Source organism: Pipistrellus hanaki, assembly GCF_964339955.1.
Source record: "Pipistrellus hanaki genome assembly, chromosome: 15".
NCBI classification, from domain to species: domain Eukaryota; kingdom Metazoa; phylum Chordata; class Mammalia; order Chiroptera; family Vespertilionidae; genus Pipistrellus; species Pipistrellus hanaki.
In genome coordinates this window covers 47,138,623-47,166,511 of record NC_140517.1, presented here as the reverse complement: position 1 = coordinate 47,166,511, position 27,889 = coordinate 47,138,623, and the positions used below count along the sequence as shown (strand labels likewise).

General features: G+C 51.0%; 3 protein-coding genes across 3 annotated transcripts; 2 read left to right on the top strand and 1 right to left on the bottom strand.

Annotated features, from left to right (window-relative positions):
- Positions 1-154: 154 nt before the first annotated feature.
- LOC311633895 (kallikrein-7-like) lies at positions 155-5,477 on the top strand (the record flags this gene model as incomplete). Its single annotated transcript, XM_084906901.1, has 5 exons — positions 155-227; positions 778-829; positions 1,124-1,371; positions 2,214-2,353; positions 5,439-5,477. 5 exons carry the CDS (start codon positions 155-157, stop codon positions 5,475-5,477), a joined length of 552 nt encoding a protein of 183 aa, XP_084763027.1.
- Positions 5,445-8,087, top strand: LOC311632948 (kallikrein-7-like). The gene is made up of 5 exons (XM_084905011.1): positions 5,445-5,566; positions 6,006-6,159; positions 6,405-6,652; positions 7,427-7,566; positions 7,854-8,087. Exons 1-5 carry the CDS (start codon positions 5,494-5,496, stop codon positions 8,007-8,009), a joined length of 771 nt encoding a protein of 256 aa, XP_084761137.1. The 5' UTR covers positions 5,445-5,493; the 3' UTR covers positions 8,010-8,087.
- A 12,589-nt stretch (positions 8,088-20,676) lies between these two features.
- Positions 20,677-26,394, bottom strand: LOC311610287 (kallikrein-7-like). The gene is made up of 6 exons (XM_084861347.1): positions 26,152-26,394; positions 25,367-25,494; positions 24,763-24,916; positions 23,869-24,116; positions 22,771-22,910; positions 20,677-20,898 (listed from the first exon to the last, which is right to left on the bottom strand). Exons 2-6 carry the CDS (start codon positions 25,437-25,439, stop codon positions 20,743-20,745), a joined length of 771 nt encoding a protein of 256 aa, XP_084717473.1. The 5' UTR covers positions 25,440-25,494; positions 26,152-26,394; the 3' UTR covers positions 20,677-20,742.
- Between the last annotated feature and the right edge of the window lie 1,495 nt (positions 26,395-27,889).

The following is a 27,889-nucleotide window of genomic DNA, read 5'->3' as shown; positions in this document are numbered from 1 at the left end:
TTCTGGGTCTGAGGGGGGAGGTGGGGGCTCCTGGGTCTGAGCGAAGAGAAGGGACCCGGAGACCAGAAGCCCTGCTTCCAGAACTCTCTGTCTTTCCAGCCCCAGCAGAAGAGGCCCTTCCTCTGTGGCAGCCACTGAAACTCAGACAGGACACATGGCAGGTGCCCTGCTCCAGCCCCTGCTGCTCCTACTGCTGTCCTTCGCCCTGGGATCTGATGGACAAGCAGGTGAGGACCAGCCTGGGAGTCTTAACCTTGTCCCCGGGGCCTCACAGCTTCCCATTTCCCTCTCCAGATCCCCCTCTCTCCAAGGAGCCCCCGAGTCAGGACCCTCCCCTGCAGCAGCCTGGTCCCATGGAGACTCCACCCCTGGGCTGTGGCCTTCCCTTCTTGCTTCCTCCTGACTCCTGGGCTCTGGGTGCCCTCCAGGCTGCTTCCTGCCCTCTGTGTCTCTCTCATCAGAAGCTGGGGTTGCCTCCAGACCAGCTGCTGCCCTGGGTTTCTGAGCAGGCTCCCCCAGTCTCCCTCCATCTTCGTCTGCAGCTGTCTCTGCATCTGCCCTTCTCCACGACTCTCTGTTTGTCTGTCTCTCTCCATCACTGTCTGAGAATTTGTCTACTATGGACTCAGTCCTACCATGATGCCTGCTACCCATGCTTTCTCCATGTTTTTCTTCCAGCCCAGGGCAACGGGGAAAGGATTATTAATGGAGTTGAATGTCCAAGAGGCAAGCATCCCTGGCAGGTGGTCCTGTTTCACAATACATTCTTGTGTGCAGGCGTGCTGATCAACCAGCGGTGGGTGCTCACCGTCGCCCACTGCCGCAAGAGGTATGGGACGGGGGAGCCACAAGGAGGTCCTTCTCTCTGTCTCTCTTCTGTCTCTCCTCTTTCCTCCCCTCTCCTCCCCTCTCCTCCCATCTTCTTCTCCCTTCTCTCTCTCTCTCTCTCTCTCTCTCTCTCTCTCTCTCTCTCTCTCTCTCTCTCTCCTCTCGTCTCTTCTCTTCTCTCTCTCTCTGTCTCTTTTTCTCTCTCTATCTTGGCTTTTCTCCCCCTAACTCTGGGTCTATGTTCCCCCATCTCAATCACAGTGTCTCCCACTCAATGTTGCTTTTATTCCCCAAGTGAGTACCTTGTGCAAATGGGCAGTGACCTTCTGGATAGTGGAACAGTCCAGCAGATCAGGGCCACAGAGTCCTTCGTCCATCCCCAGTATGACAATCGCACCTATGATCATGACCTCATGCTCGTGAAGCTGAGCAGCCCGGCCAAGCTCTCACCCAATGTGAAGACAATCAGACTACCAACCAGCTGCAAATTCCCTGGGACAAGCTGTACTGTTTCTGGCTGGGGCATCACCACCATGGATGTAGGTGAGGCTGCCTCTGGGACCCCAGTCACCAAGGTCCCAGCTCCTTTCTTCCTTGGGCCACAGATACAGGGGACAGACCCGAGGTTCCAGACCCCCTTCACCTGCGATCTCACACCCAGGAAGCCAGACCACCAGGCCCTCTACAGTCAGACCCAGGAAGCCTGACCTTTAAACATACCTCCCCCAGTCCCATAATCCTTGGATCCCAGGCCTTCATCCCACAGATCCAGGAATTTAGAACCCCAGTCACCACCTCAGGCACAGCCAAGTACCCAGGCCCTCAGCCTCTTCCACGCTCAGACCCAGGAGTCTTGGCCTTCAGACGCATTCTCCCTCAGACAAAGGAGACCTGGTCCCCAGCTCCCTCTACCCAGGAGGTGTCCCCCCATGCCAGCTCCTCTTCCTTCCACTGGTAGAGCTGCCACTAGGGAAGGTGGAGCTAGAACCTGCTGGGGCCAACCTGCTGACCTGGCTTCAGGAGTAAAGGTGGAGGTAGAGTGCGGGCATATAGCTTGAGCTGCCTCCAGGGTTCCAGATAAATGTAAATGCAGGCAAGGTAACCCCAGAGCTGGGTTCGCCTGAACTCCAGGCCCCTGAGTTGGAGTGGGGCAGGCGTTCTATCAGGGGGCCACTCTGCACATTACGTTCAAACCCAGGAGTTCAGGCACAAGTCCCTTCCTTCCAACGACCCGGGAGTCCAAGAAATAGGGCCCTTTGCATAACCATCCTATTGGGTCACCCGGTTCTTCCTCCTTCTATGTCCAGGGTCCCCATTTTTTTATAGCACCCACAGGTCCATGGGACCAAGCCTCTGACTCCTCCCCTGCTCTCTAACTCCTCCAGCACCAACATTCCCATTAATGCTCATGTGCGCCAATGTCAACATCATCTCCTACAAGGACTGCAGGAAGGTGTACCCGGTCTTCTTGAAAAAGTACACGATCTGTGCTGCTCCGCCCATTGGGCTCGCCTACCCCTGCAGAGTGAGTTCCCTCTCTCCTCCCCCGCCTGACACCCTGGCTCTGACACACTGGAAGCCCCGCCTCCCGTCCTGTGATTGGCTGGGACTCAAGCCAATGTCTACTGAAAATGTGGTTGGTCCTCTCCAAGAGAGTATTCATTCCTGCTCTACCATTGGTCCGCACAGACAATGAGTCTCTTCCCACTGGCCAGGCTGGAAGGCTGAATCAAGCCTTGATAAGCATGGGATTCATGGGACCTCATTGCTGGTTATATTGAAATCAAAGCTAATCTGCTCTCTCTCTTACAGGGTGACTCCGGGAACCCGCTGATTTGTGAAGGTTCCCTGCAAGGCCTGGTGTCCCACGGATACTACCCTTGTACACAGCCCTTTAAGCCAGTGATATACACCCGCATATGCATGTACAACAAATGGATATATAATACCATGAAAACCAATTCCTAATCTCTCCGTGCTTCCATCTGCCATCCCTATGCCCTGAGCAGGAACTTCCCAGAAATAAAGACATCCATGACTTGCAGCCACACTTGACTTTGTCATTTATTTTGAAAGGCATATGAAAAAGGTCAACAACATTTTAATACAAAATTAAAATTCCACCTGCCACTCCTGCAAAGGAACAGAGAGGCGTGGCCAGGCATCTCCAGCCACAGTTAGTGCAACTGCCATGTTGGGTTATTTTTTTTTTTTTAATTTTTGGGATTGAATATTGATTAGGGGTGGCATGCTGGAGAGAGGGGATGTAGATAGAGGTTCAGGAGGGCAGGTGTGTGGAGAGCGGCTACAGTGTTTGGACAGGTCCAAGCCTCAGACTGATGAGAGGGCACAGTCCTCTCCTGGCCACATGCAAGTCTCAGCTTGGAGGGCAGAGGCCTCCCAGCACAGTGAGAGCCAGCAGCTGGAGTTGTAAGCTAGAAGCTATGGTCCGAACACGTGGCGCCACGTGCTTGAGTGAGATAGGCTGCAAGTGAACAAAGCTTGATCAGGTGCATGTAATTGAGTAGGATCGAAACCCAGGAGAATGTTGTAAACATCTTGAACACACCCTTCCTTTGCCTCATGGCATCTGGCTGTAAAATAAAGACAGGTCTTGTAGTTTGTGGTGTTGTCGCTAGCTCTCCATCAGAGAGAACAACATCCTACCGTGACCCAGCTTTTATTCTCTTGTCTGTCTTTTCTCAGTCCTTCACTGCTTCCACTCAGGATCACCCTTGGCCATGCTGGCGAGGCACCGGGGTGTCCCAAAAGCAAGATAATTTTCTACATTGTTACTAATGAAGAGAACAGATGAGTCCAGGAGACTGGACTCTCATGTCTGAGGGAAGAGGGGCCTGGAGGCTTGAACTCTTGGGTCTGAGGGATGTGTGGGATCGGGGCCAGAACTTCTTGTCCGAGAGCGGAGTGACTTGGGGACCAGTGTCCTGGGTTGAGTGAGGAGAGGCCTGTGGGCTTTAACTCTTGAGTTTGCATTAGGAAGGGACTGGAGGGTCCACAGTTTTGTGGATTAAAATCCAAGAAATTCATGCCACCCTCCTTATAATGAAAGCGATTCAAAGGTGCTTCAATGTGGAAGAGTCACATAAGTCAGAATAAAGCTACAGTGTAGAACATTACACAATGCAATAAAGGAAGGAGTAAGCATTCTAAGAGAAACTATTTTCTAAGACTTTTAAAATTTATTTGTAAAATTTTTAAAAAATTGTCTTTTGGTTAATTCTCATCCAAGGATGATTTTCCATGGATTTTTAGGGACAGACAGAAACAAGGATGTGAGAGAGACACATCGATTGGTTGCCTCTTGCAGGAGCCAATGGGGGAGCAGAGCCTGGGAGGAGCCTGCAACCAAGGTACATGCCCCTGACTGTAATCAAACTCAGGACCCTTTGTTCTGCAGGCAAACGCTCTATCCACTGAGCCAAACCAACTAGGGCTGTTCAAGATGTTCTATAGAGAAAATAAGATGTCCCATTAGATAGTGTTCAGATATTTTAGTTAGATATACATACTATGTATAGAAATCAAAGTATAATAAGTGAAAAACAGTACATATTAAGTAGCTGGATTTAGGAAAGGCTTCTCTTGAGATTCATACCCCAATAGTAGGGTTGGGTTCAGGCTCAAAGACATGTCCAGGGTTCAACCTGACAAGTTCCCACAAGTGGCTCAGAGTTCTGGTGTAAGTCCCAGGCCTTCCCCAAGAAGGGCAGAGGGCAAGAAAATTTGCCACAGGGGAGGACCCAGGGCACAGCCCATCCTGAGCCCTGCAGGGAGGTCCTTGCCTCCTGGTCCTGCCCCTCAGCGCCAGTACCTGGTCACGCCCTTCGTAGCTGCCACCAAGGGTGGTGGAGCTGGAACGTGCTGGGGCCAACCTGCTGACCTGGCCTCAGGAATGAGTTGGCAGTAGAGTGTGGGCATATGGCCTGAGCTGCCTCCCGGGTTCCAGATAAGAGCAAATGCAGGCAACGTAACCCAAGAGCTGGGTTCGCCTGAACTCCAGGATCCTCATAATTGGCATGGGGCGGGTGTGCTATAAGAGGGCCACTCTGCACAGGGCTGGACACAGTAAATTACAACCTAGGCTGAGGACCAGACCAGACCCATTGCAGGTGAGAGGAAATCCCATTTAGTATGGGGCAGGTGTGTCTGCATGGACAGCCCACTCTTGCTCTTGAGGGCAGAGCAGTAGATACTCAATTTTCGGGTTGTGAGAGGAGGGGCTGGAGGCCTGGAGTTTTGGGTCTTTTATCTAAAAGGAACTTAGGACATGGAATTACAAATGGGGAAGAACAGAAAGGCTTTCAATTATACATGGGGAGGGACAGAAAGCCCAATCCCTAGGTGCCTCTGCATAGAAGGGTGTCTCTGGCCTGGACTTCTGAGTCTGAGGGAGGAGGTGGGTGCAGACTGGGGCTCCTGGGTCTGAGGGAGGAGGTGGGTGCAGACTGGGGCTCCTGGGTCTGAGGAGAAGGTGGGGGTAGACTGGGGGCTTCTGGGTCAGAGGGGTGAGGTGGGGGCTCCTGGGTCTGAGCGAAGAGAAGGGACCCGGAGACCAGGAGCCCTGCTTCCTGAACTCCCTGTCTTTCCAGCCCCAGCAGAAGAGGCCCTTCCTCTGTGGCAGCCACTGAAACTCAGACAGGACACATGGCAGGTCCCCTGTTGCAGCCCCTGCTGCTCCTACTGCTGTCCTTCCCCCTGGGATCTGATGGACAAGCAGGTGAGGACCAGCCTGGGAGTCCCGACATTGACCTTGGGCTTCACAGTCCCCCACCTCCCCTCTCCAGGGCCCCCTCTTCTCCAAGGAGCCACGGAGTCAGGACCCTCCCCTGCAGCAGTCTTCTCCCATGGAGATTCCACCCCTGGACTGTGGCCTTCCCTTCTTGCTTCCTCCTGACTCCTGGGCTCTGGGTGCCCTCCAGGCTGCTTCCTGCCCTCTGTGTCTCTCTCATCAGAAGCTGAGGTTGCCTCCTGACCAGCAGCTGCCCTGGGTTTCTGAGCAGGACTCCCCAGTCTCCCTCCATCTTCGTCTGTAGCTGTCTCTGCCTCTGCCCTTCTCCACGACTCTCTGTTTGTCTCTCTCCATCACTGTCTGAGAATTTGTCTACTATGGACTCATGATGCCTGCTACCCATGCTTTCTCCATGTTTCCCTTCCAGCCCAGGGCAACGGGGAAAGGATTATTAATGGAGTTGAATGTCCAAGAGGCAAGCATCCCTGGCAGGTGGCCCTGTTTCACAACAATACATTCTTGTGTGCAGGCGTGCTGATCAACCAGCGGTGGGTGCTCACTGTTGCCCACTGCCGCAAGAGGTACAGGACGGGGGAGCCACAGGGAGGTCCTTCTCTCTGTCTTTCTGTCTCTCTTCATCCCTCCCCTACCCACGCCTCCCCTTCCCTCCGCTCCCCTCTTCTTCTCTCTTTCTTCTCTTCTCTTCTCTCTCTCCCCTGTCCCTCCTCTCTCTCTCTATCTTGGCTTTTCTCCCCCTCACTCTGGGTCTATGTTCCCTCATCTCAATCACAGTGTCTCCCACTCAATGTTGCTTTTATTTCCCAAGTGAGTACACTGTGAAAATGGGCAGTGACCTTCTGGTTAGTAGAAGAGCCCAGAAGATCGGGGCCACAGTGTCCTTCGTCCACCCCCAGTATGACAATCGCACCTATAATCATGACCTCATGCTCGTGAAACTGAGCAGCCCAGCCAAGCTCTCGCCCAATGTGAGGAAAATCAAACTACCAACCAGCTGCAAATTCCCTGGGACGAGCTGTACTGTCTCGGGCTGGGGCATCATCACCATGGCTGTAGGTGAGGCTGCCTCTGGGACCCCAGTCACCAAGGTCCCAGCTCCCTTCCTCCTCAGGCCACAGATACAGGAACAGACCCGAGGTTCCAGGTCCCCCAACACCTGGGACCTCAGACCCGGGAAGCCAAACCACCAGGCCCTGCAGGGACAGACCCAGGAAGCCTTACCTTTAGAAATACCTCCCCCAGGCCCATAATCCTTGGATCCCAGGCCTCCATCCCACAGACCCAGAGGTCTTGGCCTTCAGATGCCTTCTCGCTCAGACAAAGGAGACCTGGTCCCCACACCACCCCCCCAGGAGGTGTCCCTCCATGCCAGCTCCTCTTCCTTCCATCGGTAGAGCTGCCACTAGAACCGGTTGAGGCCAACCCGCTATCCTGGCCTCAGGAATGAGGGTGGAGGTAGAGTGCAGGCATATGGCTTGAGTTGCCTCCGGGGTTCCAGATAAGAGCAAATGCAGGTAAGGTAACCTCGGAGCTGGGTTCATCTAAACTCCAGGATCCTCAGAGTTGGAAAGGGTCAGGTGTGCTATAAGGGAGCCACTCTGCACAGTACGTTCAAAACAGGAGTTCAGGCACAAGTCCCTTCCTTCCAATGACCCGGGAGTCCAAGAAATAGGGCTCTTTGCATAACCCTCGTATTGGGTCACCCGGCTCCTCCTCCTTCCATGTCCAGGGTCACCATTTTTTTTTTTTTTTTTTTTTTTTTTTACATCAGCACCCATGGGTCCTCGGGACCAAGCCTCTGACTCCTCCCCTGCTCTCTAACTCCTCCAGCACCAACATTCCCATTAATGCTCATGTGCGCCAATGTCAACATCATCTCCTACAAGGACTGCAGGAAGGTGTACCCGGTCTTGTTGAAAAAGTATATGATCTGTGCTGCTCCGCCCATTGGGCTCGCCTACCCCTGCAGAGTGAGTTCCCTCTCTCCTCCCCCGCCTGACACCCTGGCTCTGACACCCTGGAAGCCCCGCCTCCCCTCCTGTGATTGGCTGGGACTCAAGCCAATGTCTTCTGAAAACCTGGTTGGTCCTTTCCAAGATAGCATTCATTCCTGCTCTTCCATTTGTCCTCAGAGACAATGAGTCTCTTCCCATTGGCCAAGGTGGAAGGCTGTATCAAGGCTTGATAAGCATGGGATTCATGGGACCTTATTGCTGGTTATTTTGAAATCAAAGCTAATCTGCTCTCTCTCCTGCAGGGTGACTCCGGGAGCCCGCTGATTTGTGAAGGTTCCCTGCAAGGCCTGGTGTCCCACGCATACTACCCTTGTATACTGCCCTTTGAGCCAGTGATATACACCCGTGTATGCATGTACAACAAATGGATATATAATACCATGAAAACCAATTCCTAATCTCTCCATGCTTCCATCTGCCATTCCTATGCCCTGAGCAGGAACTTCCCAGAAATAAAGACATCCATGACTTGCAGCTACACTTGACTTTGTCATTTATTTTGAAAGGCATATGAAAAAGGTCAACAACATTCTAATACAAAATTAAAATTCCACCTGCCACTCCTGCAAAGGAGCAGAGAGGCATGGCCAGGCATCTCCAGCCAGAGTTAGTGCAACTGCCATGTTTTGTTTGTTTGTTTGTTTGTTTAATTTTTGGGATTGAATATTGATTAGGGGTGGCATGCTGGAGAAAGGGGATGTGGATGGAGGTTCAGGAGGGCAGGTGTGTGGAGAGCGGCTACAGTGTTTGGACAGATCCAAGCCTCAGACTGATGAGAGGGCACAGTCCTCTCCTGGCCACATGCAAGTCTCAGCTTGGAGGGCAGAGGCCTCCCAGCACAGTGAGAGCCAGCAGCTGGAGTTGTAAGCTAGAAGCTATGGTCCGAACACGTGGCGCCACGTGCTTGAGTGAGATAGGCTGCAAGTGAACAAAGCTTGATCAGGTGCATGTAATTGAGTAGGATCGAAACCCAGGAGAATGTTGTAAACATCTTGAACACACCCTTCCTTTGCCTCATGGCATCTGGCTGTAAAATAAAGACAGGTCTTGTAGTTTGTGGTGTTGTCGCTAGTTCTCCACCAGAGAGGACAACATCCTACCATGACCCAGCTTTCATTCTCTTGTCTGTCTTTTCTCAATCCTTCACTGCTTCCACTCAGGTTCACCCTTGGCCATGCTGGCGAGGCACCGGGGTGCCCCCAAACCCAGATATTTTTCTACATTGTTACTAATGAAGAGAACAGATGAGTCCAGGGGACTGGACTCTCATGTCTGAGGGAAGAGGGGCCTGGAGGCTTGAACTCTTGGGTCTGAGGGATGTGTGGGATCGGGGCCAGAACTTCTTGTCTGAGAGCGGAGTGACTTGGGGACCAGTGTCCTGGGTTGAGTGAGGAGAGGCCTGTGGGCTTTAACTCTTGAGTTTGCATTAGGAAGGGACTGGAGGGTCCACAGTTTTGTGGATTAAAATCCAAGAAATTCATGCCACCCTCATTATAATGAAAGCGATTCAAATGTGGAAGAGTCACTTAAGTCAGAATAAAGCTATAATATACAACATTATACAACAGAATAAAAGAGGAGTAAGAATTCTAAGAGAAACAATTGTCCAAGTCTTTTAAAATTTATTTTTAAAATAAAAAAATTTTTTTTTGTCTTTTGGTTAATTCTCATCTGAGGATGATTTTCCATGGGTTTTTAGGGAGAGTGAAAGAGAGAGGGAAAGACAGAGAGAAACAAGGATGTGAGAGTGAAACATCGATTGGTTGCCTATTGCAGGAGCTGATGAGGGCAGAGCCTGGGAGAAGCCTGCAACCAAGGTACATGCCCCTGACTGGAATCAAACTCAGGACCCTTTGGTCTGCAGGCAAACGCTCTATCCACTGAACCAAACCAACTAGGGCTGTTCAAGACGTTCTATAGAGAAAATAAGATGTCCCATTAGATAGTGTTCAGATATTTTAGTTAGATATACATACTATGTATAGAAATCAAAGTATAATAAGTGAAAAACAGTACATATTAAGTAGCTGGATTTAGGAAAGGCTTCTCTTGAGATTCATACCCCAATAGTAGGGTTGGGTTCAGGCTCAAAGACATGTCCAGGGTTCAACCTGACAAGTTCCCACAAGTGGCTCAGAGTTCTGGTGTAAGTCCCAGGCCTTCCCCAAGAAGGGCAGAGGGCAAGAAAATTGGCCACAGGGGAGGACCCAGGGCACAGCCCATCCTGAGCCCTGCAGGGAGGTCCTTGCCTCCTGGTCCTGCCCCTCAGCGCCAGTACCTGGTCATGCCCTTCGTAGCTGCCACCAAGGGTGGTGGAGCTGGAACGTGCTGGGGCCAACCCACTGACCTGGCCTCAGGAATGAGTTGGCAGTAGAGTGTGGGCATATGGCCTGAGATGCCTCCCGGGTTCCAGATAAGAGCAAATGCAGGCAACGTAACCCAAGAGCTGGGTTCGCCTGAACTCCAGGATCCTCATAATTGGCATGGGGCGGGTGTGCTATAAGAGGGCCACTCTTCACAGGGCTGGGCACAGTAAATTACAACCCAGGCTGAGGACCAGACCGGACCCATTGCAGGTGAGAGGAAATCTCATTTATTGTAGTATGGGGCAGGTGTGTCTGCATGGACAGCCCACTCTTGCTTTTGAGGGCAGAGCAGTAGATACTCAATTTTCGGGTTGTGAGAGGAGGGGCTGGAGGGCTTGAATTTTGGGTCTTTTACCTAAAAGGAACTTGGGACATGGAATTATGAATGGGGAAGAATAGAAAGGCTTTTGATTGTAAATGGGGAGGGACAGAAAGCTCGACCCCTAGGTGCCTCTGCATCGAAGGGTGTCTCTGGCCTGGACTTCTGGGTCTGAAGGAGGAGGTGGGTGCAGACTGGGGACTACTGGGTCTGAGTGAAGAGAAGGGACCTGGAGACCAGGAATCCTGCTTCCGGAACTCTCTGTCTTTCCACCCCCAGCAGAAGAGGCCTTTCTCTGTGGCAGCTACAGAGGCTCAGACAGGACACATGGCAGGTCCCCTGCTCCAGCTCCTGTTGCTCCTACTGCTGTCCTTAGCCCTGGGTTCTCCTGAACAAACAGGTGAGGACCAGCCTGGGAGTCCCAAACTTGCCCCTGGCCTCACAGTTCCCCACGTCCCCTCTCCAGGGTCCTCTCTTTCCAAGGAGCCACTGAGTCAGGACCCTCCCCTGCAGCAGCCTCATTCCATGGAGACTCAACCCCTGGGCTGTGGCCCTTTTCTTCCTGCTCCCTCCTGACCCCTGGGCTCTGAGTGCCCTCCGGGCTGCTTCCCGCCCTCCGTGTCTCTCTCATCAGAAACTGGAGTTGCCTCCAGACCAGCTGCTTCCCTGGGTTTCTGTGCTGGCTCCCCCCCATCTCTCTCCATCTCTGTCTGTAGCCGTCTCTGCCCTGTGCTCCATGCCTGCCTCTGCCCTTCTCCATGACACTCTGTCTTTCTTTCTCCATCACTGTCTCTGGGAATTCATCTACTTTAGACTGATGCCTGCTGCCCATGCTTTCCCCTATGTCTCCATCCAGCCCAGGACACTGGGGAAAGGATTATTAAAGGAGTTGCATGTCCAAGAGGTTCCCATCCCTGGCTGGTGGCCCTGTATCACAACTATACATTCCAGTGTGCAGGCGTGCTGATCCACCAGCAGTGGGTGCTCACCATCGCCCATTGCCACAAGAGGTACAGGACGGGGGAGCAACCTCGACTCCATGACTCTCTGTGGGATCTTGTTTCCCTCTCTCTCTCTCTCTCTCTCTCTCTCTCTCCTCGACTTCATGATTCTCTGTGGATTCTTGTTTCTCTCTGTCCCTACTCGGGTCTTTGTACCCCTCTCTCAATCAGTGTCTCCCTCTGAATGTTGCTTTTTTAAGTTATTATTTTGTGCAAATGGGCAGTGACCTTATGGTTGGTGGCGCTGCCTGCAAGATGTGGGCTACAGAGTCCTTCATCTACCACCGGTATAACAACCGCACCCAAGATCATGACCTCATGCTCCTGAAGCTGAGCAGCCCGGTCCAGCTCTCGCCCAATGTGAAGACAATCAACATACCGTCCAGCTGCAAAGACCCTGGGACAAGCTGTACTGTCTCGGGCTGGGGCATCACCTCCATTGATGTAGGTGAGGCTGCCTCTGGGACCCCAGTCACCAAGATCCCAGCTCCCTTCTTCCTCGGGCCACAGATACAGGGGACAGGCACAAGGTTCCAGATCCCCCAATACTTGCGATCTCAGGAAGCCAGACCACCAGGCCCTGCAGGGTCAGGAAGCCTGACCTTTAGACATACCACCCCCAGCTCCCATAATTCTTGGATGCCAGACCTCCATCCCACAGATTCAGGAGTCTTGGCCTTCAGATGCCTTCTCCCACAGACAAAGGAGACCTGGTCCCCAGCCCCCTCTGCCCAGGAGGTGTCCCTCCATGCCAGCTCCTCTTCCTTCCATCAGTAGAGCTGCCACTAGAACCAGCTGGGGCCAACCCGCTGACCTGGCCTCAGGAATGAGGGTGGTGGTAGAGTGCGGGCATATGAGCTGCCTCCAGGGTTCCAGATAAAAGCAAATGCAGGTAAGGTAACCCCAGAGCTGGGTTCGCCTGAACTCCAGGCCCCTGAGTTGGAGAGGGGCAGGTGTGCTATAAGGGGGCCACTCTGCACAGTACGTTCAAACCCAGGAGTTCAAGCACAAGTCCCTTTCTTCCAATGACCCGGGAGTCCAAGAAATAGGGCCCTTTTCATAACCCTCGTATTGGGTCACCCTGTTCTTCCCCCTTCCATGTCCAGGGTCCCCATTTTTTTTACATCAGCACCCACAGGTGCACGGGACCAAGCCTCTGACTCCTGCCCCCCACTTCGTAACTTCTCTAGGAGCAACCCAACCATTAAAGCTCATGTGCGCCAATGCCAACATCATCTCCTACAAGCAATGCAGGGTGTTCTTCCCCGCCGTGTTGAAAAAGTACATGATCTGTGCTACTGACCCCGATGGGCACACCACCTCCTGCGAAGTGAGTCCCCTCCTCCTCCGCCTGCCCTGGGTCTTGCTTCTTCTCAGCCCACGCCTGTCTCTCCCCATCCATCCAGTGCCCCAGGGCCTGACCCTGGTACTGAGTCTTCCCTCACCCCTTACCAGGCCCACTTCCCTGGCTCTCTCTCCTCAGTTCTCTGCTGGGGTCAGGGTGGGAGCCCACGGGGGCCTGCGTGGCCTTGGGGGAGGGCACAGAGCTGAAGGATAGAGTCTGAGGGTGGGAAATGAGGCTGGGATGATTGGGGAGAGAAATGAGGCATGGTCTAAAAAACAGTGTTTCCCAAACTTCTCTCATGATGAGAATCACCTGGTGGAGTTGTTAAACTACAGATTCCTGAATCCCAACTAAGAAGTGCTAAACTAAATTGCTTAGAGCACTAGTTAAGTATACAATTTTACCAATATGTTCCAAAAAAATTCTAGTTTAGCACTTCTTAGTTGGGATTCAGGAATCTGTATTTTAACAACTCCACCAGGTGATTCTCATCATGAGAGAAGTTTGGGAAACACTGGTCTAAAAGCACAAGTTTTCAGGGCACACGGAAAGCTCGGTGACCAGGATAGATCATATTCAATGACATATGTAAAACATAATCTATGATAAGCAAAACATCAAAATGTTCAACAAAGAGCAACCAGAATGGACTGGATTTCCCATTTGCTTCGGGCTTCTTTGTGGTTCAGAACAGCATGGGAATGAGCCAGTCTTTATCTAAAACTGGAATACTGCCCTAGCCGGTTTGGCTCAGTGGATGGAACGTAGGCTGAAGGGTCCTGGGTTGGATTCCAGTCAAGGGCACATGCCCAGGTTGCAGGCTCCATCCCCAGGAGGGCTCAAGCCAATGTCTTCCGAGAACCTGGGTGGTCCTCTCCTGGATAGTATTCATTCCTGCTCTGCCATTGGTCCGCAGAGACAATGAGTCTCTTCCCATTGGCCAGGGTGGAAGGCTTTGTTCTGGCAGGATCAAGGCTTGATAAGCATGGGGTCCGTGGGACCTCCTTGCTGGTTATTTTGACATCAAATCTAATCTGCTCTCTCCCCTGCAGGGTGACTCCGGGGGCCCACTGATTTGCGAAGGTTCCCTGCAAGGCCTGGTGTCCAGCGGATACTACCCTTGTAAACCACCCTTTGAGCCAGTGATATACACCCGCCTATGCATGTACCGCAAATGGATAATTAGAACTATGAAAACCAATTCCTAATCTCTCCACGCTTCCATCCGCCATCCCTATGCCCTGAACAGGAACTTCCCAGAAATAAAGACATCCATGACTTGCAGCCACACTTGACTTTATCATTTCTTTCAAAGTCAAATGAAAACATCAACAACATTCTAGTAAAAAAATTAAAATTTCCAAAACACCTATGAGCTAAACATAAAACACACACACACACACACACACACACACAAAAAAAAAAAAAAAAAAAAAAAAAAAAAAAAAAAAAAAAAAAAGAAAGAAAGAAAGAAAGAAAGAAAGAAACATCGGTGCTGGTAAAGATGCAGGGAGACCCACAGTGTTCTCCAGTAGAACTGTAAACTGCTACCATTTTTATGACAGGAGACGAGGCAAGGTGAATCCAGAGTCTCATTCATCACGTTTGACCTAGTAATTCTGGTAAATCCGAACTGTGGGCAAGGTTTGAATGCATCACAACACTATTGGTCATAGCAAAGCAGTGGAAAGGATGAACGTGTCCCAAATTATTCAGTAGTTTATGTCAGCAATGAACGGATGTGGGTCAGGAGACGCATGAAGCTGTTCAGGATAATTATGCAGAACTGTTGGTGTGGTATCAGAATGTGTATGCTCTCTGATGTTAAATGGGGGAGGGGGGAGAAGCAAAAACAGTATATGTGTGGGATCCTCACCGTGTCCAATGAAATATTCCCAGAAGGAAGAGCATGCACCCAACTGCCTTGGACAGAGTCAGGGGTGCCTCCTTCCTTCCCTTTTCCTTCCTGTGCCCATGCACCTCTACATCCTGAAAAATATGGGTGGGGACCTCTGAGGAGTCAAGGGTGGGGCAAGACCTTCACAGAGGGAGGTGAAAAAGGAAAACATATTTCCCAGCCCTTGGTATTACCCATCGAGAGAGAGAGAGAGAGAGAGAGAGAGAGAGAGAGAGAAGAAGAAGAAGAAGAAGAAGAAGAAGAAGAAGAAGAAGAAGAAGAAGAAGAAGAGGAGGAGGAGGAGGAGGAGGAGGAGGAGGAGGAGGAGGAGGAGGAGGAGGAGAAGGAAAGGAGAAGAGGAACGCCTATATGATCAGTCAGTAAATCTTACCTCGAGTGAGACCTGCTCATTGGTTTTGTGCATCTGGAATAAGAACAACTTTAATATATTTTATTAATTTTTTACAGAGAGGAAGGGAGAGAGCTAGAAACATCATTGAGAGAGAAATATCCATCAGCTGCCTCCTGCACAACCCCCACTGAGAATGTGCCTGCCCTTAACCTGAATCAAACCTGTGACCCTTGAGTCTGCAGGCCGACGCTCTATCCACTGAGCCAAAGTGGTTAGGGCAAGTACAACTTTAAATGTCAGATGACCATCTCTCCGGAGCGTCAAATACCCTGGTACTGAGGGGAGAGGACCCCATCCCTCCTGGTTTTATCTTTTACCCGAATAACCTGGCAAACAATTTATGTGAGATGTCACCCATCCTGCTTCGCCTGTAAGAGAAACACGCATGTCTCCGTTGCACGTTGTATCCAATCCTAGGTAGTTCCCCACCTTATTTTTTTTTAATTCCAACCAGAGGACTATCTCCTTGCAGAGAATTCCACCTGCACACTCCTGCAAAGGAGCAGAGAGGTGTGGCCAGGCATCTCCGGCCAGAGTTAGTGCAACTGCCATGCTGTGTTATTTTGTTTTATATATATTTATATATCTTTGCGATTGAATATTGATTTGGGTGGCACGCTGGAGAGAGTGGATGTGGATGGAGGTTCGGGAGGGCAGGTGTGTGGAGAGTGGCTACAGCGTTAGACTGATAAGAGGACACAGTCCTCTCGTGGCCACGTGCAAGTCCCAGCTTGGGGGGCAGAGGCCTCCCAGCACAATGAGAGCCAGCAGCTGGAGTTGTAAGCTAGAACCTATGGTCTGAACACGGGGGTCCCACGTGCTTGAATGAGATAGGCTGCAAGTGAACAAAGCTTGATCAGGTGCATGTAATTGAGTAGGATCGAAACCCAGGAGAATGTTGTAAACATCTTGAACACACCCTTCCTTTGCCTCATGGCATGTGGCTGTAAAATAAAGACAGGTCTTGTAGTTTGTGGTGTTGTCGCTAGCTCTCCATCAGAGAGGACAACATCCCACTGTGACCCACAATGATAGCCAGCAGCTGTCGTTGTAAGCTTGAACCTATGGTCCGAACACGTGGCCCCACTAGCCTGAGTGATATAAGCTGCAAGTAAACAAAGCTTGATCCGGTGCATGTAATTGAGTATAATCAAAACCCATGAAAATGTTGTAAACATGTTGGCCACGCCCTTCCTTTGACTCGTGGCATCTGGCTATAAAATAAAGACATGGCTTGTAGTCTGTGTCTCTGTCGCTAGCTCTCCGTCATGAAGCAATCCATCAGAGGAGAGAACATCCCACCGAGACCTAGCTTTTCTCAATCCTTCACCTCCTCAACTCGGGTTCACCCTTGGCCATGCTGGTGAGGCACCGGGGTGCCCCCAAACCCAGATATTTTCTACATTGTTACTAACGAAGAGAACAGATGAGTCCAGGGGCCTGGACTCTCGTGTCTGAGGGAAGAGGGGTCTGGAGGCTTGAACTCTTGGGTCTGAGGGATATGTGGGATCGGGGCCAGAACTTCTTGTCTGAGAGTGGAGTGACTGGGGACCATTGTCCTGGGTTGAGTGAGGAAAGGCCTGTGGGCTTTGACTCTTGGGTTTGCATTAGGAAGGGCCTGGAGGGTCCACAGTTTTGTGCCTGAGAAAAAGAGGATGAAAGTTCAGAATGTGGGGTTTGGGAGAGAAGGTTATTGGGTTCCAGGACCCTGCGTCTGAGATATGAGTGATCTTGGGTTTTGAACTACTGGGCCTGAGAAGTAGAAGAAAAAAAAAAGTGGTCTGGGTACCAAACCGCCCAGGTCTGAAAGAGAGGCCTGGGGACTTAGACTTCTGTGTCTGAGGGGGGAGGGGCTGGGGGCAGGGACTCCTGGGTCTGAGGGAGGAGGGGCCCGGAGCCTGGACTCCTGGGTCTGAGGGAGGAGGGGCTGGGCACTTGGACTCATGGGTCTGAGGGAGGAGGGGCTGGGGACCTGAACTCCTGGGTCTGAGGGAGGAGGGATTAGGGAGCCTGGACTCCTAGACTTTGTGAGAGGAGGGCTCTTGGTTTCCTCTCTGCAGATTACTGGTGTCTTCAGAATTTCTTCAATATGTGGGTGCTTAGTTGGGGGTTAAAGGAGACTCAAACGAAGACAGGTATGTGGAGAGCCAAACCGGTTAGAGCCGTGGTTGGCAAACTGCCATTCGTGAGCCACGTGCATCTCTTTGGCCCCTTGAGTGTGGCTCTTCCACGAAACACCACGGCCTGGGCGAGTCTATGTTGAAGAAGTGGCATTAGAAGAAGTTTAAGTTTAAAAAATGTGGGGCTCTCCAAAGAAATTTCAATCATTATACTATTAGTATTTGGCTCTGTCGGCTCATGAGTTTGCCGAACACTGGGTGAGGGCAAGAACAACTTTAAATGTCAGATGATCTTCTCTCCAGAGCTGCAGGGACAAATACTCTGGTACTGAGAGGAGAGCACCCCATCCCTCCTGATGGTTATCTTTTATCCGAATAACCTGGTAAAGGATTTCCTCACCCAGGGATGGGGGACAGGGCAGTCCATGGATGCCGATATTTCTATGTGGGAGGGGTAAGTCCTTGGGGAGACCACCCCTCAGTCAGCAGGGTCTGCAGTGCGGTTGCCCAGGAAGCCCAGGAGGCCAGGCATCTGGAGACCTTGACAGGCTCGGAGGCACAAGGGAATCCCCACTTCTCCCTCTCTTTCCTCTTCCAGAGGCCCCTCCCTCCAATTCTGGTAGAACAGGAGCCCACCTAACCCAGTTTTCAGCCCCCCTTGTTCTCTTACTCCAGATGTGGGTGCTCACTTGTGTCAGGACCTGGATGGACTCCTGTGTCCTATATGCATGCCAACTCTGACCTTTCTTTAAAAAAAAAAAAAAAATATTGATTTTCCATAGAGAGGAAGAAAGAGGGATAGAGAGCTAGAAACATCAATGAGAGAGAAACATCAATCAGCTGCCACCTGCACACCTCTTCCTGGAGATGTGCCCGCAACCAATGTACATGCCCTTAACCGGAATTGAACCTGGGACCCTTCAGTCCGCAGGCCGATGCTCTATCCACTGAGCCAAACCGGTGAGGGCAACTCTGACCTTTCTGAAAACCTGCTCCCACCCCTCCTAGTTTGACACCTGTGCTGAGAACCACTTTCATATCCTTTTGTACACGGGTGATGTAGGCATTTCTCTCTCTCTCTCTCTCTCTCTCTCTCTCTCTCTCTCTCTCTCTCTCTCTCTCTCTCTCTCTCTCTCTCTCTCAGAGTGGGGGAAAACTGAGGGCTAGGAAATGGACAGAAACACACCACTGTATCACAGGGGCCAGGAGGCAGAGTTAGGGTTCACAGTCAGTTACATTGTCCCCTTCCCACCTCCCTCTGCGAAGGTCTCTTCTCCCCAGCCTTGTCTCTTCAGAGGTTCCCTGCCCCCCCCCCCCCCGGATTTTTCAGGTTGTAGAAGGGCACAGGCACAGAACAGGAAACACGAAGAAGGCACCCACAACTCCATCCACAGGCAGTCTGGTCCTTGTTCCATGAGATAATTGTTCTGTGAATATTTCCTTTGACAAGGTGAGGCTCATTGCCTGTATGTATGTCTGTGTGTGTGGGGGGGGGGTCGGCAACTAAGTAATTGCGGGTTTCACACATATATGGCTTCAGTTGAATTTTTAGGTTTGCAGACGTAGTACAAATGTAAAACACATTTTGTTATTTGATAGTTGGCTATTCAGCTGTTAATCAGTAAAAGTTTTTTGATCTGTTTTGTAGTTTTCGTTTGGCGTTCATTGAAAAATGGAAAATCAAAAGGAACATTTTCGTCATATTTTGCTTTTTTATTTCCGCAAAGGGAAAAACTCATCGCAAGCTCATAAAAAGTTATGTGCTGTTTATGGTGACGAAGCCTTAAAAGAACGGCAGTGTCAAAATTGGTTTGCCAAATTTCGTTCTGGTGATTTTTCACTCAAAGATGAAAAACGCTCTGGTCGTCCAGTTGAAGTTGATGACGCCCTAATCAAAGCAATAATCAATTCGGACTGTCACAGTACAACACGTGAGATTGCAGAGAAGCTTCATGTATCACATACATGCATTGAAAATCACTTAAAACAACTTGGCTATGTTCGAAAACTCGATACATGGGTTCCTCACGAACTGAAAGAATCACAGTTAACGCAACGCATTAGCAGCTGCGATTTGCTAAAGAAACGTAATGAAAATGATCCATTTTTAAAACGACTGATAACTGGCGATGAAAAATGGGTTGTTTACAACAATATCAAGCGGAAAAGATCGTGGAGCAGGCCAGGTGAACCAACTCAAACAACATCAAAAGCTGATATTCATCAAAAGAAGGTTTTGTTATCAGTTTGGTGGGATTACAAAGGAATTGTCTACTTTGAACTCTTACCACCCAACCGAACGATCAATTCTGATGTCTACATTGAACAACTAATGAAATTAAACAATGCAGTTGAAGAAAAGCGGCCCGAATTGACAAATCGAAAAGGTGTTGTATTCCATCATGACAATGCAAGACCACACACATCTTTGGTCACTCGGCAAAAATTAATGGAGCTTGGTTGGGATGTTTTGCCACATCCACCATATAGTCCTGACCTTGCACCATCTGATTACTTTTTGTTTCGATCTTTACAAAACTCCTTGAATGGTAAAAATTTCAATAATGATGATGATGTCAAATCGTACCTAATTCAGTTTTTTGCTAATAAAAACCAGAAGTTTTTTGAACGTGGGATTATGATGCTGCCTGAAAGATGGCAAAAGGTCATTGATCAAAATGGGCAATACATTACAGAATAAAGTTATTTAGTTCCATGAAAAAATTCTTTGATTTTCTTTAAAAAATACGCAATTACTTAGTTGCCGACCCAACTAAGTATACAATTACTTAGTATCTCCCCTGTTTTCATTGAACATCAGAGAGCATGCACCTTATTGTGTGACACCAACAGTTCTGCATAATTATTACCCCGAGCAGCTGCATGTGTCTCCTGACCCACATCCTCTTGTTGCTGACATAAACCATTGAATAATTTGGGACACATTCCCACGGCTTTGCTATGACCAATAGTGTTTTGATGCATTCAAACCTTGCCCACATTTTGGATTTACCAGAATTACCAGGTCCAACGTGATAGATCCTCCCTTCCCCCAACTGGTGGACAGAGTGTGATGTAAATTCCACTTGCAGCCGGACTTTCTTAAGCACCTAACCAGGCATCTTCTATGGACTGTACATTGAACCACCAATCAGCACCTGCCAAATACCCTAAGTCCCTGATTCATAGGTCCCTAACTATGTGCCTTACATGAAACCACAATCAGCGTGTGCTGAGTGCCCTAAGCCCCATCCCTTCTCTTTCCTCCCCTCAAAAGGCGTGTTCACCCCGGCACATGTGCTCTCTCTCCTTGGAAGGCAGCCCAGCAGGGCACTTCTCCGCCAATAAAGCCTGTGTCCTGGTCTCCTGGTCTCCAGCCTCTGTCTCATCTTTCAAAAAGTGATGAATGAGACTCTGGATTCACCTTCTGTCCTAAAAATGGTAGCAGTTTACAGTTCTACTGGAGAACACTGCGGGTCTCCCTGCATCTTCACCAGCACTAACGTTTTTCTGATTAGTGCATAGATTTTTGATAATTTTATTATTTGATTAGGATATCGTTGACATTTTTTTAAATGTAACTTTGAGAAATGATGAAGTCAAATATGGCTGCAAGTCATGGGCGTCTTTATTTCTATGAATTTCCTGTTCAGGGCATAGGGACGGAGAGATTAGCAACTGTTTATCATGGTTTCAAAAATCCACTTGCTGTACTTGCACACGTGGATGTAGATGATGGGGTCGAAGGGTGGGCGACACGGGAAATAATCGGAGGACACCAGGCCTTGCAGGGTTCCTTGGCAGATCAGCGGGCTCCCCGCGTCCCCCTGCAGAGGAGAGAGCAGATTAGCTTTGATTTCAAAATAACCAGCAAGGAGGTCCCACAGACCCATGCTTATCAAGCTTTGATCCTGCCAGAACACAGCCTTCCACCCTGGCCAATGGGAAGAGACTCATTGTCTGTGCGGACCAATGGCAGAGCAGGAATGAATGCTATCTTGGAGAGGTCCAACCAGGTTTTCAGAAGGCATTGGCTTGAGCCCCAGCCAATCACAGGGAAGGGGGCGGGGCTTCCAGGGTGTCAGAGCCCCATTTATTTGTCAAGCCCCTGGGAGACTAAGCATTACCTCCAGGGAATCCCATGCATTTCCTTACCCAGGGATGGGGACAGGGTAGTCCTGGAAACTGGGGATGGGACCAATGCCCTAATTTACAGGATGTAGTGCAAAATAAAGGTACCGACCGCCAGGTTCAAGTAGATGAAGTTTAAGAAAAGTGAGTGCGTTGAACGAAAGTGCAGGGCTGTCGCGAGTTTGAGACTCTGTGTCCCTGCCCAGTTTGCAGAGTTGTGAATCTGGCCCTCAGCGGGAGGTCAAGGGGGAAACTCTCCCCCCTCTCCCCCCGCCATTTTAAAGAACACACAGCGCTGTCCCATCACCTCTCTTCCTAACACACACCGCTTCACCACCCCTGAAAGCTGAGAGTGCACATGGGGGCAAAGATAGTGGGGGTCTAAAGAAGGAGAGAGAGAGAGAGAGAGAGAGAGAGAGAGAGAGAGAGAGAGAGAGAGAGAGAGAAGGAGAGGGAACACACAGAGGAAACCAGGAAATGAAATGAGGTGCGAGGGGAGGTGAGGCTGGCTGATTCTGAGGGACAGGGAGGAGGTTGGAGAGATGAGGAAGTGGGGGTGGGGAGAGAGAGAAGAGAATTCAGAATTAGAACCTGATACACAGACGTAGAAGCAGGGCACGAGCCTCGGGCACATGTCAGCGACTGCATTTTAAAGCGTGTTTTACAATACAAATCGAATTTAATACGGGGGGAAAAAAATCCACGTATTTTTTTCCAGTGTTCCAGTGTTCGATAAAGACTGGGCCGATACGGTGCTCCTCTGAACCATAGAGGAGCCCAAAGCAAATAGGAAACCCAGCCCATCTGGTTCCTATTTTTTTGTTGTTGAAAATCCTGATGTTTGGCTCACCGTGGGTTATGTTTTACATATGTCATGGGAATAGGATCTATCCTGGTCACGGAGCTTTCCGTGTGCCCTGAAAGCTGGTCCTTGTAGCCAGGTTCTCAGAAGACATTGGCTTGAGCCCTCCTGGGGGTGGAGCCTGCAACCTGGGCATGTGCCCTTGACTGGAATCCAACCCAGGACCCTTCAGCCTAGGTTCGACCCACTGAACCAAACCGGCTAGGGCGGTATTCCAGTTTTAGATAAAGACTGGCTCATCCTTGTGCTGTTCTGAACCACATAGAAGCCCGAAGCAAACGGGAAATGAATTCCATTCTGGTTGCTCTTTGTTGAACATTCTGATGTTTGGCTCACCGTGGATTATGTTTTACATATGTCATGGGAATAGGATCTACCCTGGTCACGGAGCTTTCTGTGTGCCCTGAAAGCTTGTCCTTGTGGCCCATACCTCACTGCCCTCCCCCCATCGTCCCGGCCCCATTTCCCACCCCCAGGTTCTATCCTTCAGCTTTGTGCCCTCCCCCAATGCCACGCCGGCCCCCGTGGGCTCCCACCCTGACCCAGGCAGAGAACTGAGGAGAGAGAGCCAGGGAAGTGGGCCTGGTAAGGAGTGAGAGAAGGCTCAGCCCCAGGGTCAGGCCCTCCGGACACCGGATAGAGGGGGGAGACAGGCCTGAGAGGAAGCAGGACCCAGGGCAGGCAGGTGGGGGAGGAGGGGACTCACTTTGCAGGCGAAAGACTTTCTGTCCACGGGGGCCGCGCAGATGGTGTATTTCTTCAGCACCGTCGGGTAGTCCTTCCTGCATTCCTTGTATGGGACGAGGTTGACGTTCGAGCACATGAGAGCGATTGGGTGTCCTACAGCTGGGGAAGTGAGCGGGAAGTCAGGGGCTGGGCCCAGTGGGCCCACGGGCGCTGATGTACGTAAAGGAATGGGGGCCCTGGCTATTGGAAGAGGACGGGCTGGAGTGACTCAATACGACGGACCTGGGAAGGGTCCTGTGGGACTGCTGGTCCTGAGCAAGGAGGGGACTTGTGTCTGAACTCCTGGGTTTGAGGGTGAGGGGGTGCTGAGGCTAGAACTTCCTCTGTTTAAGGGAGGAGGCGTTACATGTGAGCAAAGATAGTGGGGGTCCAAAGAGGGAAGAGGAGAGAGAGAGAGAGAGAGAGAGAGAGAGAGAGAGAGAGAGAGAGAGATTGAGAGAGGTAATGCTTCCTCTCCCAGGATCTTGACAAATAAATGGGGCTCTGACTTCCTGGAAGCCCCGCCCCCCTCCCTGTGATTGGCTGGCTGTAGGCCAATAATGGTGAGTCTGATGGTGGAGGGGGCTAAGGGCCTGGGCACTTGGGTCTGCATGGGGACGTGGCTGGGGCTCTAACCTTGGTCTTGAGGGACAGAGGCCTGGGATCCGAGGTTTATGGGACTGGGGGAGGGGTGTCTAAAGGCCAGGGCTCCTGGGTCTGGCTGAGGGAGGAGGGATATGTGGGTCTGGGATCTTGGGTTTGTTATCTATACCCTTTAAAAAAAATTATACCTATATATATTTGACTTTTTACAGAGAGGAAGAGAGAGGGGTAGAGTGTTAGAAACATCGATGAGAGAGAATCATCGATCAGCTGCCTCCTCCACACCCCCTACTGGGGATGTGCCCGCAACCAAGGTGCACGCCCTTGACTGGAATCGAACCCAGGACCATTTCAGTCCGCAGGCCGACACTCTATCTGCTGAGCCGAACCTCTTTCGGCTGTTGCCTGTATCCTGTATGTTAGGGAGAAAGGAGCTGTGGGCTGGGCTATTCCTGGGCCTCAGAGGCAGCCTTACAGACATCCATGGTGATACTGCCCCAGCCGGAGACAGTACAGCTCTTCCTGGGCAGTCTGCAGGTGGTGGGCACGTTGATGGTCATCACAGTGGGCGAGAGCTTGGCGGGGCTGCTCAGCTTCACGAGCATGATGTTGTGGACATCCGTCGTTAGGTCATACCGGGGGTGGACATAGGTCTCGGTGGCCCTGATCTTCTGGGCATTTGGATTAACCAGAAGATCAGTGCCCATTTGCACCATGAACTCACTTGGAGAGAAAGAAAAAAGGCAACGTTGAGTGGGAGACGCTGTGTTGAGATGGGGGAACACAGACCCAGAGTTAGGGGGACAGAAGCCGAGAGAGAGAGAGAGAGAGAGAGAGAGAGAGAGAGAGAGAGAGAGAGAGAGAGAGAGAGAGAGAATTGGGTCTCAAAAGAACTGTTGGCCAAGAAGGAAACTCACTACAGACGGATTCGTATGCCTTTCAGCATAACGATTATTGTTTGTCTCATTTTCGATTCTTATATTTTCAGTAGGACATGATCTCACTCATCTAGGGGGAATGGTGAACAACATAGACTGATGAACAAGAACAGACCCAGAGATGAGGCGCCATGGGTCAGACGGTTGGACCTCAAAGGGAGGGTGGGGATAAAAGGGAGAGATCTACCAAAGAACGTATGTGCACACATATGAGCCTAACCAGTGGTCAAGGACAATAAGGATGTGGGGGCATGAGTGGGGAGGGTGGGGGATTGGAATGGGGGGTTGAGGACAAATATATGATACCTTAATCAGTAAATTTAAAAAAGGGGGGGGGATGAGATCACAGTGTCAGAAGATGGTTACAGGGGAAAAAAATAGAGGGAGAGAGAGAGAGAGACCGACCTCCCTGTGGCTCCCCCGTTCTGTACCTCCTGCGGCAGTGGGCAACGGTGAGCACCCACCGCGGGTGGATCAGCACGCCTGCACACTGGAACACATTGTTGTGATACAGGGCCACCTGCCAGGGGTGAGTGCCTCTTGTACATACAACTCCGTTAATAATCCTTTCTCCGGTGTCCTGGGCTGGAGGGAGACACGGAAAATCGTGGGTAGCAGGCATCAGTCCAGAGGAGATGAATTCCCAGAGACAGTGATGAAGAGAGACACACAGGCGTGGAGAAGGGCAGAGGCAGGCATGGAGCACAGGGCAGAGACAGCTGCAGACAGAGATGGAGAGAGACGGGGGGAGCCTGCTCAGAAACCCAGGGCACCTGCTGGTCTGGAGGCAACCCCAGCTTCTGATGAGAGAGACACTGAGGGCAGGAAGCAGCCTGGAGGGCACCCAGAGCCCAGGAGTCAGGAGGGAGCAGGAAGAAAGGGGCCACAGCCCAGGGGTGGAGTCTCCATGGGACCAGGCTGCTGCAGGGGAGGGTCCTGACTCGGGGGCTCATTGGAGAGAGGGGGGTATATAGAGGGAAGTGGGGGACTGTTAGGCACGAGGGGCAAGGTTAAGACTCCCAGGCTGGTCCTCACCTGCTTCTGCAGCAGATCCCAGGGTGAAGGACAGCAGTAGGAGCAGCAGGGGCTGGAGCAGGGGACCTGCCATGTGTCCTGTCTGAGCCTCTGTGGCTGCCACAGAGGAAGGGCCTCTTCTGCTGGGGCTGGAAAGACAGAGAGTTCCGGAAGCAGGACTCCTGGTCTCCAGGTCCCTTCTCTTTGCTCAGACCAGGAGCCCCCACCTCCCCCCTCAGACCCAGGAGTCCCATCGGCACCCACCTCCCCCCTCAGACCCAACAGCCCCAGTCTGCACCCACCTCCTCCCTCAGACCCAGGAGTCCCAGTCTGCACCCACCTCCCCCCTCAGACCCAGCAGCATCCACCTCCCCCCTCAGCCCCAGCAGCCCCAGTCTGCACCCACCTCTCCCCTCAGATCCAGGAGTCCCAGTCTACACCCACCTCCCCACTCAGACCCAGGAGTCCCAGTCTGCATCCACCTCCCCCCTCAGGCCCAGGAGCCCCAGTCTGCACCCACCTCCCCCTTAGACCCAGAAGTCCAGGCCAGAGACACCCTTCTATGCAGAGGCACCTAGGGGCCAGGCTTTCTGTCCCTCCCCATTTATAATCAAAAGCCTTTCTGTTCTTCCCCATGTATAATTCCATGTCCCAAGTTCCATTTAGGTAAATGACCCAAAACTCCAGCCCTGCAGTCCCTCCTTCTCACAACCTAAAAATCGGGCCTCTACTGCTCTGTCCTCAAGAGCAAGAGTGGGCTGTCCATGCAGACACACCTGCCCCACCCCAAATGGGATTTCTCTCACCTGCAGTGGCTCTGGTCTGGTTTGGTCTTCAGCTTGGGTTGGAATCCAGCTGTGTCCAGCCCTGTGCAGAGTGGCCCTCTTATAGCACACCAGCCCCGCTCCAACTCTCATGGTCCTGCAATTCAGGTGACCCCAGCTCTGGGGTTATCTTACCTGCATTTGTTCTTATCTGGAACCCCGGAGGCAGATCAGGCCATATGCCCGCACTCTACCTCCATCCTCATTCCTGAGGCCAGGTCAGATGCTTGGCCCCAGCAGATTCCTGCTGTATCATCCCAGGGGCAGCTATGAAGGGTGTGACCAGGTACTGGCGCTGAGGGGCAAGACCAGGAGTCATGGACCTCCCTGCAGGGCTCAGGATGGACTGTGCCCTGGGTCCTCTCTGTGGCCAATGTTCTTGCCCTCTGCCCCTCTCTGTGAGCCACTTGTGGGAACTTGTCAGGCTGAATCCCGGACGTGTCTTTGACCCTCATATTGGGGTATGAATCTCAAGAGAAGGCTTTTCTAACTCCACTGACTATATATGTACTGTTTTTCACTTAGTCTGTGTCTCATATTATACTTTCATTTCTATTTTTTAATAATATATTTTATTGATTTTTTTACAGAGAGGAAGGGAGAGGGATAGAGAGTTAGAAACATCAATGAGAGAGAAACATCCATCAGCTGCCTCCTGCACACCTCCTACTGCGGATGTGCCCGCAACCAAGGTACATGCCCTTGACTGGAATTGAACCCGGGACCCTTGAATCCACAGGCCGACGCTCTATCCACTGAGCCAAACTGGTTAGGGCAGTATACTTTTGTTTCTATACATACTATATATGTGTGTGTGTAACAAAAAGGTCTGTACTGAACATTATCTAATTGGAACCTTTTTATTCCGTACATCTATAGAATATCTGAAACAATTGTTCTTCTTTGTTCATTTAGATCATTTCTCCTTGCTTTTATACGTGTTGTATAAGGTTCTAACCTGTAGTGTTATTCTGACATATGCCCTCTGTTTCACATTGAAGTACATCTGAATTTCTTTCATTATCATGATGATGGAATGCATTTCTTTGTATTTTCATCTTGGCTCACCATGTTCATCCCACTAAGCATATGCTCTGGGCCAGAATGTGTTCTGGCCTCTCGGGAGACACCCACCACCTCAACAAAACAGAGCAATTCCTTCAAAGAGGCTCTCTCTCTCTCATTCCAGCAGGTGGAGCCATTGAGTAAAGAAACAAGAACTTCACATTTGTGGGGGTTTACGTGGCAGTAAGTGCTATGGGGGGAGATAAACCCAGAGGAGGACTAGGGAATTGTCTGTTCCCTTTGATCTCAGCAACCCCTGCAGCTATAATATTGGGAAAGGTGGTTGGAAAGACCCCAGGGGAAGAGGACATTTGGATAAAATCTTGTAGGAGCCGAAACCGGTTTGGCTCAGTGGATAGAGCATTGGCCTCTATCCACTGAAGGGTCCCAGGTTAGATTCCAGGTCAAGGGCCTGTACCCTGGTTGCGGGCACATCCCCAGTGGGGGGTGTGCAGGAGGCAGTTGGTCGATGTTTCTCTCTCATGGATGTTTCTGCCTCCTATACACCCCCTACTGGAGATGTGTCCGCAACCAAGATACATACATGCCCTTGACCAGAATCGAACCTGGGACCCTTGAGTCCGCAGGCCAACGCTCCATCCACTGAGCCAAACCGGCTAGGGCCAAGTGATGTTTTATTGATGTTGTATACTTG